General features: G+C 40.4%; 1 protein-coding gene across 1 annotated transcript in view; it reads left to right on the top strand.

Annotated features, from left to right (window-relative positions):
* DIP2A (disco interacting protein 2 homolog A) overlaps window positions 1-14,253 on the top strand; it is a 211,677-nt gene that overhangs the window by 100,762 nt on the left and 96,662 nt on the right. The window contains exons 3-4 of the mRNA XM_026658023.1: window positions 1,583-1,702; window positions 13,517-13,636. Coding sequence (XP_026513808.1) covers window positions 1,583-1,702; window positions 13,517-13,636 — 240 coding nt within the window. The remainder of the gene's footprint in view (window positions 1-1,582; window positions 1,703-13,516; window positions 13,637-14,253) is intronic.

Genomic DNA, 14,253 nt, shown 5'->3' with positions numbered 1-14,253 from the left:
GATCGCATCATGGAATGTGCCATCCAAATACCCTAAGAGAACCTGCTTCAATACAGAAATAACCCCTCTGGCCACGCACCCCTGCTTGTCACCTGTCACCCCACACTGGAACCCATATGTGGTATCATCAAACAAATACAACCCATACTCAATGGGGACTCCATCCTGAAAGAAAACTTTCCTGAACCCCCTCCTCTGGCCTTCAAACAATCCCCCAGCCTCTACAAGCTCCTCATCAGAAGCAGGATCCCCACAGACCAGGAGACACCAACTCAAAGTGGCACCAGATCCTACCAGAACAACAGATGCAAAACCTGCAGACATATCTTCACTGCTACAATGATCAACCCTCCCTCCCCCCCCCCCCCCCCCACACACACAACTCACCTTTCAAGATCCGTGGATCCTACAGGTGCCTATCACAACATGTGGTGTACCTCATCCAGTGCATTAAATGCTCCAATAACAGCTTTGTGGGTGAAACCAAACAATCAGTACGCACTCAAATGAATTCACACAGGAAAATGATAAAAGACAAAAACATCCTGTCACTTGTGGCTGAATGCTTCTCAGAAAGCGATCACTCTATATCTGACCTCTCAGTCCTCATCCTCAAAGGAAACCTGCACGGCACTTTTTCATAAGATGACCCTGGGAGCTTAAATTAATTACTCTGCTAGACACTGAAAATCATAGACTGAACTGGACTTATGGCTTATTACAACAATCTGTAACCCATTAACCCTCCTTTTTGTCCTATGACTGCAAAGATGTTAATGGGCCACGCTACCTTGAACGGTCCCTTACATTATGTACTAAGTACTTATGCTAACAATCTGTTCCCCCTTGCATTTTGCTGTGATGCTGGAAGTACCTTTCCCAGACCTGAAGAAGAGCTCTGTGTAATTCAAAAGCTTGTCTTCCTCACCAGCAAAAGTTGGTCCAATAAAATATATTCCTTCACCCCTGCCCCATTGTCTCAGCTTTTTCTCTTGACATTTTACAGTAAGTTCTTTCAGTCCATTTGGATGATCTGTGATGCAGAATAATTTCTTATGTGAAATAGTTTCTGGGATTTAGATCTGCCCGTCAGATCTTTCCATTAACTTGTCTCTGGACTAGGATGAAGGCACTGCTTTTGATAAGCACTCTTTACAGTATGGTGTTGATAGAAGTAGTCGTATTTTCAATTGTTCAGAAATGTTGGCTAGGTTTGGGTAAAATAATAATCAGTTCAAATTGATGGATTTGAGTCATAGAAACTGAAGCTGCAGGTAAGAAAATTAGATTTTTTTTAATATTGACTGAGCTATGTTCTAGTTCTGCTTTACAGATAGGTGGCATGAATTAACATTTGTGAGTCAGCATCAGATTTTGTAAAAATACTTCAACTATTGGAATTTAATTAAATATCCTTTTTCATTGTAACCTGTGGAAATAGTTTTTAAACCTGGCTCTTGGATGGTATATTTTACTTTTTCTAAAAAAGTAGTTCTCTTTGTACTGGGAGATACAAGCATTCATACATCACTGACCAGATATTGTCTGTGAATTGTTTACATGAGGTGGAATTGTATTTCAGGTGTAGATCCATCCCTGCAAGCAGAGAACAGAATCCCAGGCTCTTCACAGGCTACAGCTGCTGTATCTAAACAGCAAAAATCACGTTCTACCAACTCCAGAGATGAGCGCTTCCGATCTGGTAAGGAAAATCTGTGCAGCTAAAACAAAATGGGTGCCCCAACAGTATCATTACACCCATAAAGAGGTGCATACATTATGCTTAAGGAGCCAAGTGAAGTGCTTTCCATATTGGAAGAAGACAAGATATGAGGAAATGTGTCCAACCAGCTGTGCTGTATATACACATAGGCAATGCTTGGCCAACTCCAAAGTGGAGAAAATGATTGGGTAAGAAAGAAAATCATAAACACATTCTGATGTTTTCCTTGTTATGGACTTAAACCATGCTTAACAATTTCCTCTCATCTGCCGGTCTTGCTTCCTATCATTGGAGCAGCCTGTGCTAATTTTTACAAGGCTATGATATTTTTTTTTTCACATAAGGGTTATAGAATTACCATTTACCAAAGCTCTCTTTCAAACATTTCCTGATTTGAAGCAAATACACTCAAGTAAGGGAAACATCACAATGGATATTCTACATGAACTTTTAAACATGCTTCAGTGCAACAAAGAAACGTGTTTTGGGAAATTTCTATGAAAATACCCATATCCTCCTCATATCCTGCTTTTATTGTTGCTGCTCAGGTGGCTAAAATACATTGTGTTTTGATGTGAAATTCCTTCTCACAATACTGAGAGAGGCAGGTGCTTTTTGAAAGCCATCATCTGGTAAGTCTATCCACGGGCTTCTAACTAGAATGTTGTTTCGGTGTGCTGTTGAGGGTCCCAGGACTGGGGAGGAAGGCGATTATCTAGAGAAATTGGCTGCATAATCTAAATTTTTGAAGTAATATCTTAGTAATCCTTCGGTCACCTTGCTTTTAACTACTTGGCACCAGTATTTATGGCTTCACATTTTTATTGCTGGCATTCCCATTGAGAAAACTCTGCTCCTAAAATCAAGGCATTACATCTCCATGGTTTGTTTTTGAAGAATCCAAGGGTTGATGGGATCTTTTATGTGGTTTGGGTAGCATGTGCAAGGGCTTTTAGGAAAGATATGTGCTATCCGAAGAATAGATTTTCTGAAGTTTGGGGATGAGGATAATAATGAATATCAAAGGGAATTAATTAAATGGGATGCTTAAGATTAACTTTAATATATAATTTAGTCATTTGCTTTAAATTCCATCTCTTTTGTGTATCAAACTTATTTGCAATATAATTTTACTATCAGCAAACAAAATGTTCAATATGTATCTAAAAATACACTGTAGAGGAAGCCTATCATTGGTTGATGTGGAGAAAAGGACAAACTAGAGCATTAACCATAAGAAGGCCTTTTGTGTCTAATTTTATGGTGTTGGTGGTATAATAAAAAGATACTGTATTGTGTGGAAGGGTTCTACTGTATTGTGTGGAAACATGAACAGTAGAACCTCAGAGTTACGAACACCTCAGGAATGGCAGTTATTTGTAACTCTGAACAAAATGTTATGGTTGTTCTTTCAAAAGTTTATAATTCAACGTTGACTTAATGCACCTTTGAACCTTTACTATGCAGAAGACAAATGCAGGTTTTAACCATCTTAATTTAAATGAAACAAGCACAGAGTTTCTTTACCTTGTCAAATCTTCTTTTAAATCTTTCCCTTTATTTTTTTAGTAGTTTACATTTAACACAGTACTGTACTATATTTCCTCCCCCCTCCTTCTTTTTTGGGGGGGGGTCATTGCTGTTGCCTGATTGCGTACTTCCAGTTCCGAATGAGGTGTGTGTTTCACCGGTCAGTTTGTAACTCTGGTGTGCATAACTCTGAGGTTCTACTGTATTCCCACTGTTAATAGTTATTGGGGTAGTCTTGGGAACAATTTCAGCTAGCATACATATAGATCAGTAAGTGAACACTCTTTCAGAGAAGTGTCATACTAGCTGTCGCTGCTGTTGTTCTTCTTTGTTCCAAAACCTTCAGTTAGTATTTCTAGAGCCGTGTTCAAAATTGACTTTTAATTTACTTCCGTTTAAAATTCTGATGTTTATCACGATTTCTAAGCCTAGCAAATCCTTCCTTTTTGAATTTCAAGTTTTCTCAGTGACCAGATTTTGAACAGTCAAGAAAAAATTAGTCCCGTTTTGATGTGGCTACTGGATGAATGTTGCTTCTAACTTGGTTTTTATCTTTTGTAACAGTTACCGATCACTGTCAGAGACAGGATAATGTACTAGATGAATCCCCTGGTCCCATCCAGTATGGCAATTACCATGATCCTGTTGTTTTCACTCTCTGCTATACCAACTAAAACTTATCCTTAAAATGCTAGCAGGAAGTGTACTTCTGTGTTTGAAAGCTTAAAATGTGGTGTTAGAGGGGAAAAAATTCTCAGTTGGAATATATGTAACTGGATTCTTTTGTCCCTGTGTGGTGTTTCAGAAGACCCTAGTATGCTAAGAGGATACCAGATTCATTGTTAAGGGGCATGTCTTGATTTATATTCGGCTTATGGTACTGTTTAGCCATGTGCCCAGCCAAGATAATATAGACATGACATCTTTCAGAGGCCACGGTTTTTTTAGAATAAATCCAGAGAGCTTACAAGCTAGTGCAACTTCAGATCTGTGCAGCCAGCAGCTCCCTCCATCTTTATTTTATTTTTATGACCAAAGGAGATAAAAGGACAAATGTGAGTGTATTTTGTCTTTGTTTCCCTGGAGTTTTAATATTAATTGAGAAAATATTATCCAAGCTTGTTCTATTTCCCGTTCAGACAAAAAGTGCTGTTCTATGGGCTTGCTTTTAATTTTGTTTGAAATACAGTGAAGAATTTTAGCTTAGTGGTTATTGATTTAATTTTCCTTCCCTAAAATGTTTCAGCCTGAATAACAACCACCATAATAAGATGGTTATTTTTCAAAGTACACTCTGTACGTTGGCTAAAAGATGTAACTTATATGAGAGATCCTTGTGGTGCTGCATCACAGAACCTTGTGTGGAGCATGTCTAATCAAAGTAATGTTAAATGCCAGCGATAGCATCTACAGCATTTGGGCTCCTGATGCTCCGAACAGTAGTGGAACTAAACTGGTATTAGCAGTGGGAGAAAAGTTTTAGAAAATTTCTCTTCTGTAGGAAGGACTTAAAAGAAAATTGTTTCCCATTATGCTTGCACACTACTAGAGCAGCCATAGATTCCTGCATTGAACCAAATGGAATGTTAATTGAACATTGGACTTTCCATACTGGGTCTGACCAGCAATCCAATATCCTGACTCCAGTAGTGGCCAGTACCAGATGCTTCAGAGGAAAGAGTAAGGGAACCACATGGTAGATAATTGTGAAATAACCTGTGCATAAGGAAAGTTTGTTTCTGACCACAGCCAGTTGGCCTATGTCCTGAAATATGACTGTCTTTTCCATTTCAATCTAGCTACTGTAGCTGTTGATGTTCATACATACATCTCATCCTTTTTTTAATTGCTGCTAAGTTCTTGGCCTCAATAGTGTCTAAGTCAATTAGTTCCACCTAGTTTAAGTTGTGTTTAAAAATTAAAAAGGTATTTTTATCACTTTAAAATGTTGTTGCGTTTTATCTTACACTGGATGTCCCCTTGTGCTAGTATAATGAGAGGGGTAAATAGGAGTTTCAAACTGACCATCTGGGTACTGTTCTGTTTTACATACTTCTGTCATATCCCCTCTTCTTTGTTTCCTTTCTGATTTATAGTCCTGATCTTTTTAATCTCTCCTGGTACCAAAGTCTTTACATGCCTCTACATACTTTTTCTTGCCCTTCTTTGTACTCTTTCTATATATACTGTATCTTTTTTAAGATGAGATGATTGAATGGAGCGCAGTATTGCAGGTCAGGGATCTCTTTCCAGAGTGATTAGTTAAAATTGTTCCTCCTTATGGTTGTTCCCTTGCACTTATATACAATTTAATCCATCTGCCAATTGCTAGCCTTAGGCAAGTCTTTCTATAGTTCCTGAGTCTTCTCTCATTCTGACTAACCTAAATAATTTTGTCCTCCACAAATTTTGCTACTTCATTGTTTCTTCCCCTTCTCCAGAAAATTAATGAACATATTAAATAGCACTGATCCTAGTATGGTTCCTTAGTATTAGGTGCAGAAGTAGAAGGAAAAGAGAGTGCACTGAAAATGTATCAAAAGATGCACAATAATATATTTATAGGAAATAAGGTGGGAAATGGGCCGAGGGGGGAAAAGGAAAGAAAATATAGCACATCTCTTAGTTTTAAATTACACTTTTAAAACAGTAAATAGAAAATAGATTGACAGTATGTTTCAGTTAAATACTGTATATAACCATTTTCTTTAAAATGGAAACGGCATTGCACAGGGGGGTTTTCCACTTTGGTTAGTGGGCTTGGTCCTCAGCTTAGTAAGCATTGCCATTACTGACCTCTTTATCTGTTGAACATTGACTATTTATTCCTACTTTTGTAAACCATGACCATGCCAATTGAAACCAAATCAAATGAAAAATATCAATCAACTGAAGAAGTTTACAAAGCAGACCAACATCTAGCTGTTCCTTAACCACCATTGTAGGTTAAATTCTTTTAGTTTTGTTTGAAGTGTTTTGGCAATGGTTTGATGAATAGATATTTTCATTTTATCTGGGTAATCAGACTTGAAAACTTTAAGTGGGAATGGTTTCCTGGACGTTTGTATCTTTAAGGGCAGGAACCAAATCCACGATCATAGAACACTGTTCCTTCAACATTATTCTACTCCTTTTATTTTTTTGGTGATCAGATCCGATGAACTTGATTTCATCTTCATCTAGATAATGTGGGGAAATTGTCCTCATGGCAACATGTGGGAAAGGAATAAGGTGTCTCAAGGGAAGAGAAACCAACTACTTAATTTACTTGGGGCTGATAGAAAGAGGATGGCCCTGCCCAATTTTGTGGGGGCAAGACCTCTTAATTTTGAAAATAGATATTTCAAGTAAGAAATAAATCTTAAGTGGATATAGGAGGGAGGTTCAGGCAGTGATATTCAGACTGAGGCTCGGGAGCCGCAACTGACTCTTTAATGTCTCCTGTGGCTCTTTGCAGCACATGACACTAAAACCCGACTTGATTTAATTAAGTTATTAACCAGTCAGAATGCTTTTTCTGTGTTGCTAACCAATTGTAGAATACTTGGTCAGTCATTTTGCTCTAAGAAATATATAGTAATGAAACAATGAGTTCACACTCCTGTGGCTCTTTTGGGTAATGTTGATCGCTTATTTAGCTTCTGAACCACTGAGGTCTGAGTATCACTGGGTTAAGGAGTTGAGAAAGCAGTAGAAGATTGTGGTTGTGATTGTGGGATTCATGAATAGAATGACTTAATACTGACCATCCTCCTTTTACTTTTCACCTCTTAATCCAGTATTTCCCAAACTTTTGAAAGCTGAGTCTCTCAGGAAAATGAAACTAAATGTGCCCCCCAGCTCCAATCCAAATCTTCCAGATGGTGTTTAAAGTCCTACCCATCTTAATTTATATCTTCCACATATGCATGCATACACACCCTTACTTACCAGCTAGACTTCCATATCCCTCTAAGGGGCACACTCTACCAATTGGGAAAAACTGTCTTAATCTGTGCAGTTATTCACTGTGCTGTTTAGTTTCACGTGAACTATAAATATTATACATTGCCATCTTATTCTGGGAGGACTTGTCTGGAAAGTGAAACATTTATTTATTTGTTTTGCTAACTCCTATTGAATGCTGCTTTAGTATCACAACAATATAACATTTTAATTTAGAGAGAGACGGTGGGTTAAGTAGTATCTTTTATTGGACCAACTTCTGTTGGAGAAAGAGACTGCTCCAGTGGCTCGAACAAGTAGAACCCCTCTCACACCAGGGAAATCTGAATCTGTTGCTGCCCCACAGACATTTTCGCTCTCCTGGATCCGGAATCCCCTTCTCCATTTAGCCTCTCTGTCTCCAGGAAGATATCATCATCTCTGGGGGAATCGACTGCATGGAATACATCTCCCCTCCAACAGTACCGCCATTGCCACCAGAATCATCATCCTTTTCGTTGGGGGATTTTGAACCACCTGATGAGTGCTTTCTTCCCCTTCCCTGCATGTCCTTCACTCCCTCACCCCCAAAAGACCACACTGGTTTGGGACCAACCTCCACCTCATCTAACTCGAAGTCAGTTCCACCGGAACCGGTAAGACTGCCATCTTCATCTCCGGATGAGGTGGTGACTCTTACTACTTCTTTTCCCCTCTGTCCCCATGATTTCAGGCAGTTCCAGGACCACCTTCGCTCAATTGCTGGAGAGCTGCAGATTCCTCTCAAAGAGATCCAGGACTCCCAGCACAAACTCTTTGACATCCTACATGCACCCGAACCCAACAGAATAGCTCTCCCCATTAGTGAAGCCATACTGGAGCCAGCTAGCACACCTCTGCCATCTGCGCTCCTACCCCCAAAAGGGCAGAGAAGTGTTATGTGCTGGCCAAAAGAGCAAAATTTTTGTTTTCTCAGCCCGCTGCCAACTCACTGGTGGTCCACGCTATTTCTGAAAGGGGTAGACAGCAACATCCCAAGTCTACTCCTGCTGATAAGGAGGGCAAATCCTGGATCTTCTGAAGAGAAAGGTCTTCTCGTCATCCAGCTTCCAGTTTAAGGTAGCCATTTACCAGGTGCCAGTGGCTAAATACAGTTTCCTGAACTATGCCAAGTTTGCAGTTTACTGACAGCCTTCCGCAGCAGTCTAGGGCTCATTTCCAAGTTCTGGTAGATTGATAGCCAAAATTATTCTCCAATCTGAAGCTGATACCTCTGCTTGAGCTCTGGCTACTGCAGTAGTCATGCGCAAGGAGTCAGGGTTCCCTAGGGAGGTCCAGACAACTATCATGGACCTTCCCTTTGATGAATCACACCTCTTCAACCAAAAGATGGATGAGTCCCTCCATACCCTGAAGGACTCCAGGGCTACCCTCCTTTCAGTAGGGGAGATATACACCTGCCCCTCAGTGGAAATTTCACTGCCCATTATTCAGATCTAGACTTGTGGCTCAGCAGTTTTTCCATCAGAGACCCTGTGAACCACCACGTCAAAGACAGAGGGTTCAAAAGTCCCACTTCACTTCAAGTTCCTCTGCAACTGGCTAAGCATCTCAATATCAGCCCCCAGCTCAACATTTTTGATGGGAGCTTGAGAGCTCCAGAATACTAAACCCAACACTTCCCAACCTTCACATGCCATTTGGGGGTCACCTAGCACTCTATTTCAGTGTAATAATAGACAAGTGCATGCTAAATGTCATCCACTTGGGGTATAAGATGGAGTTTACATCCTTATCTCCTCCAATCCTGCACCCCACCCCTCTTTGGGGGACTCTCTGAGTATTCTCAATTAAGAGATGAATTCCTTATTGCAGTGAGGAGCAATAGAACATGGAGACCAATCCTCGATCTCCGCCATCTCAACCACTTCATTCGCAAACTCAGATTTTCAATAGTCACGTTGGCAGCTATAATTCCAACTTTAAAAACGGGCATGTGGTTTACCGCTCTTGATATGAAGGACGCCTACTTTATTCAACCTGCTCACGGGCACTTCCTCAGATTCATGGTGGGCGCCAACCATTTTCAGTACAAGAGTACTCCCCTTTGACATAACAACTACCCCCAGAGTCTTTACCAAGACATTCTCATCAGTAGCAGATTACGTCAGATGCTGTGGTCTCATTGTCTTTCCCCTACCTCGACAACTGGTTCCTTGTCACCAAGTCCCACCAGGAAGCCTACACGTCAACTTCTATGATGCTACATCTCCTCTCCTCGCTGGGAGTCAGCATAAACGCCAAAAAATTTGTTCTCACCCCCACATAATCTATGGACTTCATCAGGGCAACTTTGAAGTCATGTTTGTCTCTTGTAGGTCATATGGCCTCATGCGCCTAGGTCACCTCATTCAGAAGACTCCACCTTCATTGCCTTCAGACATGACTGCAGTTGGTATACTCTCCAGACTGCCATTTCATGAACCTCATGGTGACAGTTCTGGCCAATGTAGTATCTTCTCTGCTATGGTGGACAAATTCTCATGAGGTATGTATGGGCACCACCTTTCACCCTTCCTCTCTGGACAGGACCATTATTAAGGACGCATCCCTATTAGATTGTTAAGCCCACGTGAAGAGCCCCACGGCACAAGATACCTGGACATCTCGAGAGTCCAGGATGCACATCAATATCCTGGTATCGCTTCTCCTATCAGCATAGGTACTCCACCTTCCCCCAGAGCCAGTAGCGCTGTGTACACCAGTTTGTAGTGTAGACCAAGCCTAATAAATCTGTCTGCATTAATTCTGGAATAATTATGCTTTAAATGAATTTTAGTGCTTAGTAAAAGTTGGATGCAAAACCATACTTGTCTCTTATTAAACGAAAATAAGGTGGTGTGCTTTTATTTATTCTCCCCACCCCCGATTAAATGATCTTGTTTTAAAAAAGAGATTTTGGGCAGGTAATTTCCAAACACAACTGAATTTGATTTCTTAAAACAGTTTTGAATATACTTTGGGGAAGCCACATTTATTAAAAGTTAATCACTTATGAGCTTGATGGCCCTTCTACCTCTTGCATTTTATATTTGCAACACATAACCCTACTATTAACTGTTTCATTATATATTTGCAAATCACTCTTAAACCCAGAAGAGAACACTGTAATGATAGCATGCAGCTTTGTTTTTCTTTAAATAGAAAATTATTTTAAGCTAAGATTGTAGTATTCAGGAGCTGATGGACAGGAAGTGAGATTCAGCATGCTAAATATTCACCAAAAATATTCTGTTTATATATAGCATACTAGTCTTTCACATGAGCTTGAATCCTACTTAGTTCATAAATGAAAACATGCATTTGACCTACCTACTCTCTGGTGGACATCTACAAACTTCCCCAAACAATCACATAGTCTGGCATGATTTTCTCTCTCTCCAGGTTTGGGATACCCGGCGGGTTGCATACCAGGATTGAAGTGCACAGGCAAAGTCTTGTGGAGAAAGCTTGCTGGCTTTGGCAGTATTGTCACTGCCTTATTTTCATCAGATCCCGTTTACCTAAAATTTAAAAATAACAATAAGGGAGAAGATGAAGAAGTCACAAATTATACAACTATTACAGTATGGCAGTGTTTCCCAAACTTTTGGGAGCTGAGTCCCCTTCAGGGAAATGAAAGCAATTGCACTACACTACAGTCTTGCCATGTGGTATTAAAGGTATAAAATCTTAATTTATACATTTTCTGAGGCACTCTGCCTCACTCTCCCCTTCCCCAACCATTTTGGGAAGGGCTGGTATGACATTAACTAATTAAAATGACCGTTGCTACCATTGTTATATAATTGCAACAAATTGTATACAAAATGTGATGCATGGCCGGAAAGGGTTAAGCAGCTTGTAGGCTAAATAACCCAGAGTCACCCATTAGAGAGATGTTAGAAAGGAATGTAAATGGTAATTAGGGCCATTCCATGGTAGATAGGCTAGAACTTTGAAGTGCAAACCTATATTGTTAGAAATTAGAAGTGATACTAATTGTATGTGTGTACTCATCTCTTGTTAAGATGTTAGCCATGTAAACAGGCAGTTCCTGTCTGTCACTATTGCTATTAAGAGATCAAAGGGAAATATTAACGTTTAGATGAATCTTGGGTGCAGTAATGTCATTGTCAATATGTCTCTGAAGTTTGTGATAGACTGCCTAATGGATAAATTGCCTTGTGTTAATTTGGGTAACTAATTACCAGTGATGCTTAGGAAAAAAGTCTCCATAATTGCCTATTGTTCACTGAAGGACTCCAACCTGTCACAAGAAGGCCTGAAACTGTATAAAGAAGGGCTTGGGTTCTGATCCTTTTTATCTCAGATCTGCTTGATGCTTCATGCAGGGGAAGCTCAAGCCCAAGATTGAGCTCTCCAGTCTTGACTGGATCTCTCTGAATACAAACATTGGCCTATAACCTATGAGTTAATTTTGAAAGAACTCTTTGCAACTACAAAGCTCACCATCTCGGCTATGAATCTTAATCTCAAGAATTGTACTCAAGTCTGTATCTATACTGATTTTTTTAACAATACTCACTCTTTGCTTTTTTAATAAATGTTAGTTTAGTTAAGAATTGTCCATAAGCATCTAAGTTCCCTCTAAGCTGCACAGCCATGTGGCTGCGCAGCTGCCTATTAAGCCCCGCGCAGGGGCTCAGGGCCACAGCGAGGAGAGATGCCTCTCCCCCAGCACAGACCTGCCACAGCGGGGAGAGATGCCTCTCCCCCAGCACAGACCTGCCACAGCGGGGAGAGGCGCCCCTCCCCATTGGCCCCAGTGTGAACCTACCCCGGACTTTCTTCCTCTGGGGAAGAGGAGCCCCTACTTCGGCCAACCGGAACTGCCACAGCCGGAGAGAGGCACCTCTCCCCCGCCCCCAAGCCTGCACCCCAGGCCAGAGCCTTCATCCCCCCCACCACACCCCAACCGTCTGCCCCATCCCTGAGCCCCCTCTCATGCCCAGAACCCCTCATCCCCGACCCCACCCCAGAACCCACATCCCCAGCCAGAGCCTTCACCCCCCACACACACCCCAACTCTCTGCCCCAGCCCCGAGCCCCCCCCACTCCGAACCCCTTGGCTCCACCACATGAATTTTGTTATGTGCACCAATATGCAGGTGCTGTGTCATACACCACCTGCATATTGGTGCACATAAAATTCATTCCGCACATGAACGTAAAAAATTAGAGTGAACACTGGTAAGCATATATTTGGGTAAGATCTGAAATATTTATTAATCTGGGAGGTAATATGTCTGATCCTTTGGGATTGGTAGAACCTTTTTATATGATGAATAAGATTTTCAGTAATCCTCATCATATTTGACTTGAGTGTCTGGATGGAGGCCTGAGGGTGGGTTGCTTTAAGGGAACTGTGTTGATGGCTTCTGAGTAACCAGTGGGATATAATAGAAGCTGTTTTGTGCTGGTTTGATAAATCTAAGTATTAGAATATCCGCCAGCTTTGGGGATTGTCTGCCCCATTCTTTGCAGTTCACCCTAATTGAGTGACCTCAGCTGGCTCCCCGGGGACTCCGGTCATAGCTGATATATTCATAATATACTTCCTTTTTATACATTCTTTGGTATTTGTCAACATTTGAAGTAGAATAATTGGTATCTGAGTTAGCACTGTGTTTTTTGTTTGTTTTTTAAGACCGTTCACATCTCAGAGCTGTTGTTTCAAGCTGTTTGTAAACTCAGACAGACATCTCTGCATCAGTTACTCACTTCACGTTTTGAAGGTTTTCTCCCCAATTATAACTACGAAGACTATGTTTAAAATGAAAGCTGAGACTTTGAAGAATAATTGGAAGGTTTTTCTGCTTTGCCGCCTTCCCCCACCTCCCATGAGACCTTCAGATCCTCTCAAGGGGGATCACAACATACTTGGGGAAACCTTACAGTATGGATGTGTCACTGAGATTGCTAGGGTACATGAGTAAATGCAAATACCACAGCTGCTAAACTAAAAGTATGTTGTTACTGTTTTGGCCTTTAGACCTTTGTGCTTTCTGACTCTCCAACATGGTGAAAAAGCTGCTGCTGTTGAGACTGGAAATATGTTGCTTCTACTTAGTAACTAAGTGCTGGTGAAACAAACGGATTACTGAACAAGGGGCCTGAGCATACGTTGTCAGACTAAATAATTAATGTTATGAACCATGATGTAGCACCACTAATTTGTAAAGAAGGTTAAATCTATGGCATGTATAATGTTTTGGAAGGAAAATGTAGTTTTACTTCATTTCATAACTGTTTTTGTTGTTGTTTATTACTATCTAGATGTCCACACTGAAGCAGTACAAGCAGCTTTGGCTAAATACAAAGAGAGGAAAATGCCCATGCCTTCAAAAAGACGCTCTGTTCTTGTACACTCTTCAGTAGAAACATACACTCCTCCAGGTATCTAATAAGTCAGCATACATAAACATTGTCAGGTAAACTTAACAATGCAAATGTAGTGAGTGAATGCAGTTTATTCTACTGACTTTGAAGTCTCCCATGTGTTGCAGTAAGCTTCTTGCATGCTATGTGAACGTTAGTCCTGATGCTAAAATGTAGGTTAGATTTGGTCACTGTCAGCATTTCTTTTCTTCCACAAGATTTTCTGTCTCTTTTCTTAAGATTTTAGAAAAGCTTTAGGGTGAATAGTAGCCCTTCTTAAGCACAAAAACTTGTTTATCTTCATTTGTAAAGTCTCATTCTGAAAGTATCATCATGGCAAAAATATGTCAGAGCTTTGTAGATTCTTTATTAAATGTTGCATGAGATACCTTTTTTTAAAATGGCTGGTGGGAAATGCTTTACAAAATTAAATTATTGAAAAAGCTCCTAGTTTGTAAAATAGCCTCCTAGTTTGTTTAAATCACTTATGGTTCATGCCTAGAGCTCATCACTTGTTGTGAATTTGAGAGTGTTTAGCCCAAAATATATTTAGAAAAAAAAAAAAGCCAAAAAAAAACCCCACCCTGTTACTTCTATTACTTTTAAAGAGAGGAAAGACAAAATATTAGGTGCCT

Source organism: Terrapene carolina, unplaced genomic scaffold, assembly GCF_002925995.2.
Source record: "Terrapene carolina triunguis isolate 2854851 unplaced genomic scaffold, T_m_triunguis-2.0 Scaffold391, whole genome shotgun sequence".
Taxonomy (NCBI): Eukaryota; Metazoa; Chordata; order Testudines; family Emydidae; genus Terrapene; species Terrapene triunguis.
This window is presented reverse-complemented; position numbering and strand designations above follow the sequence as displayed.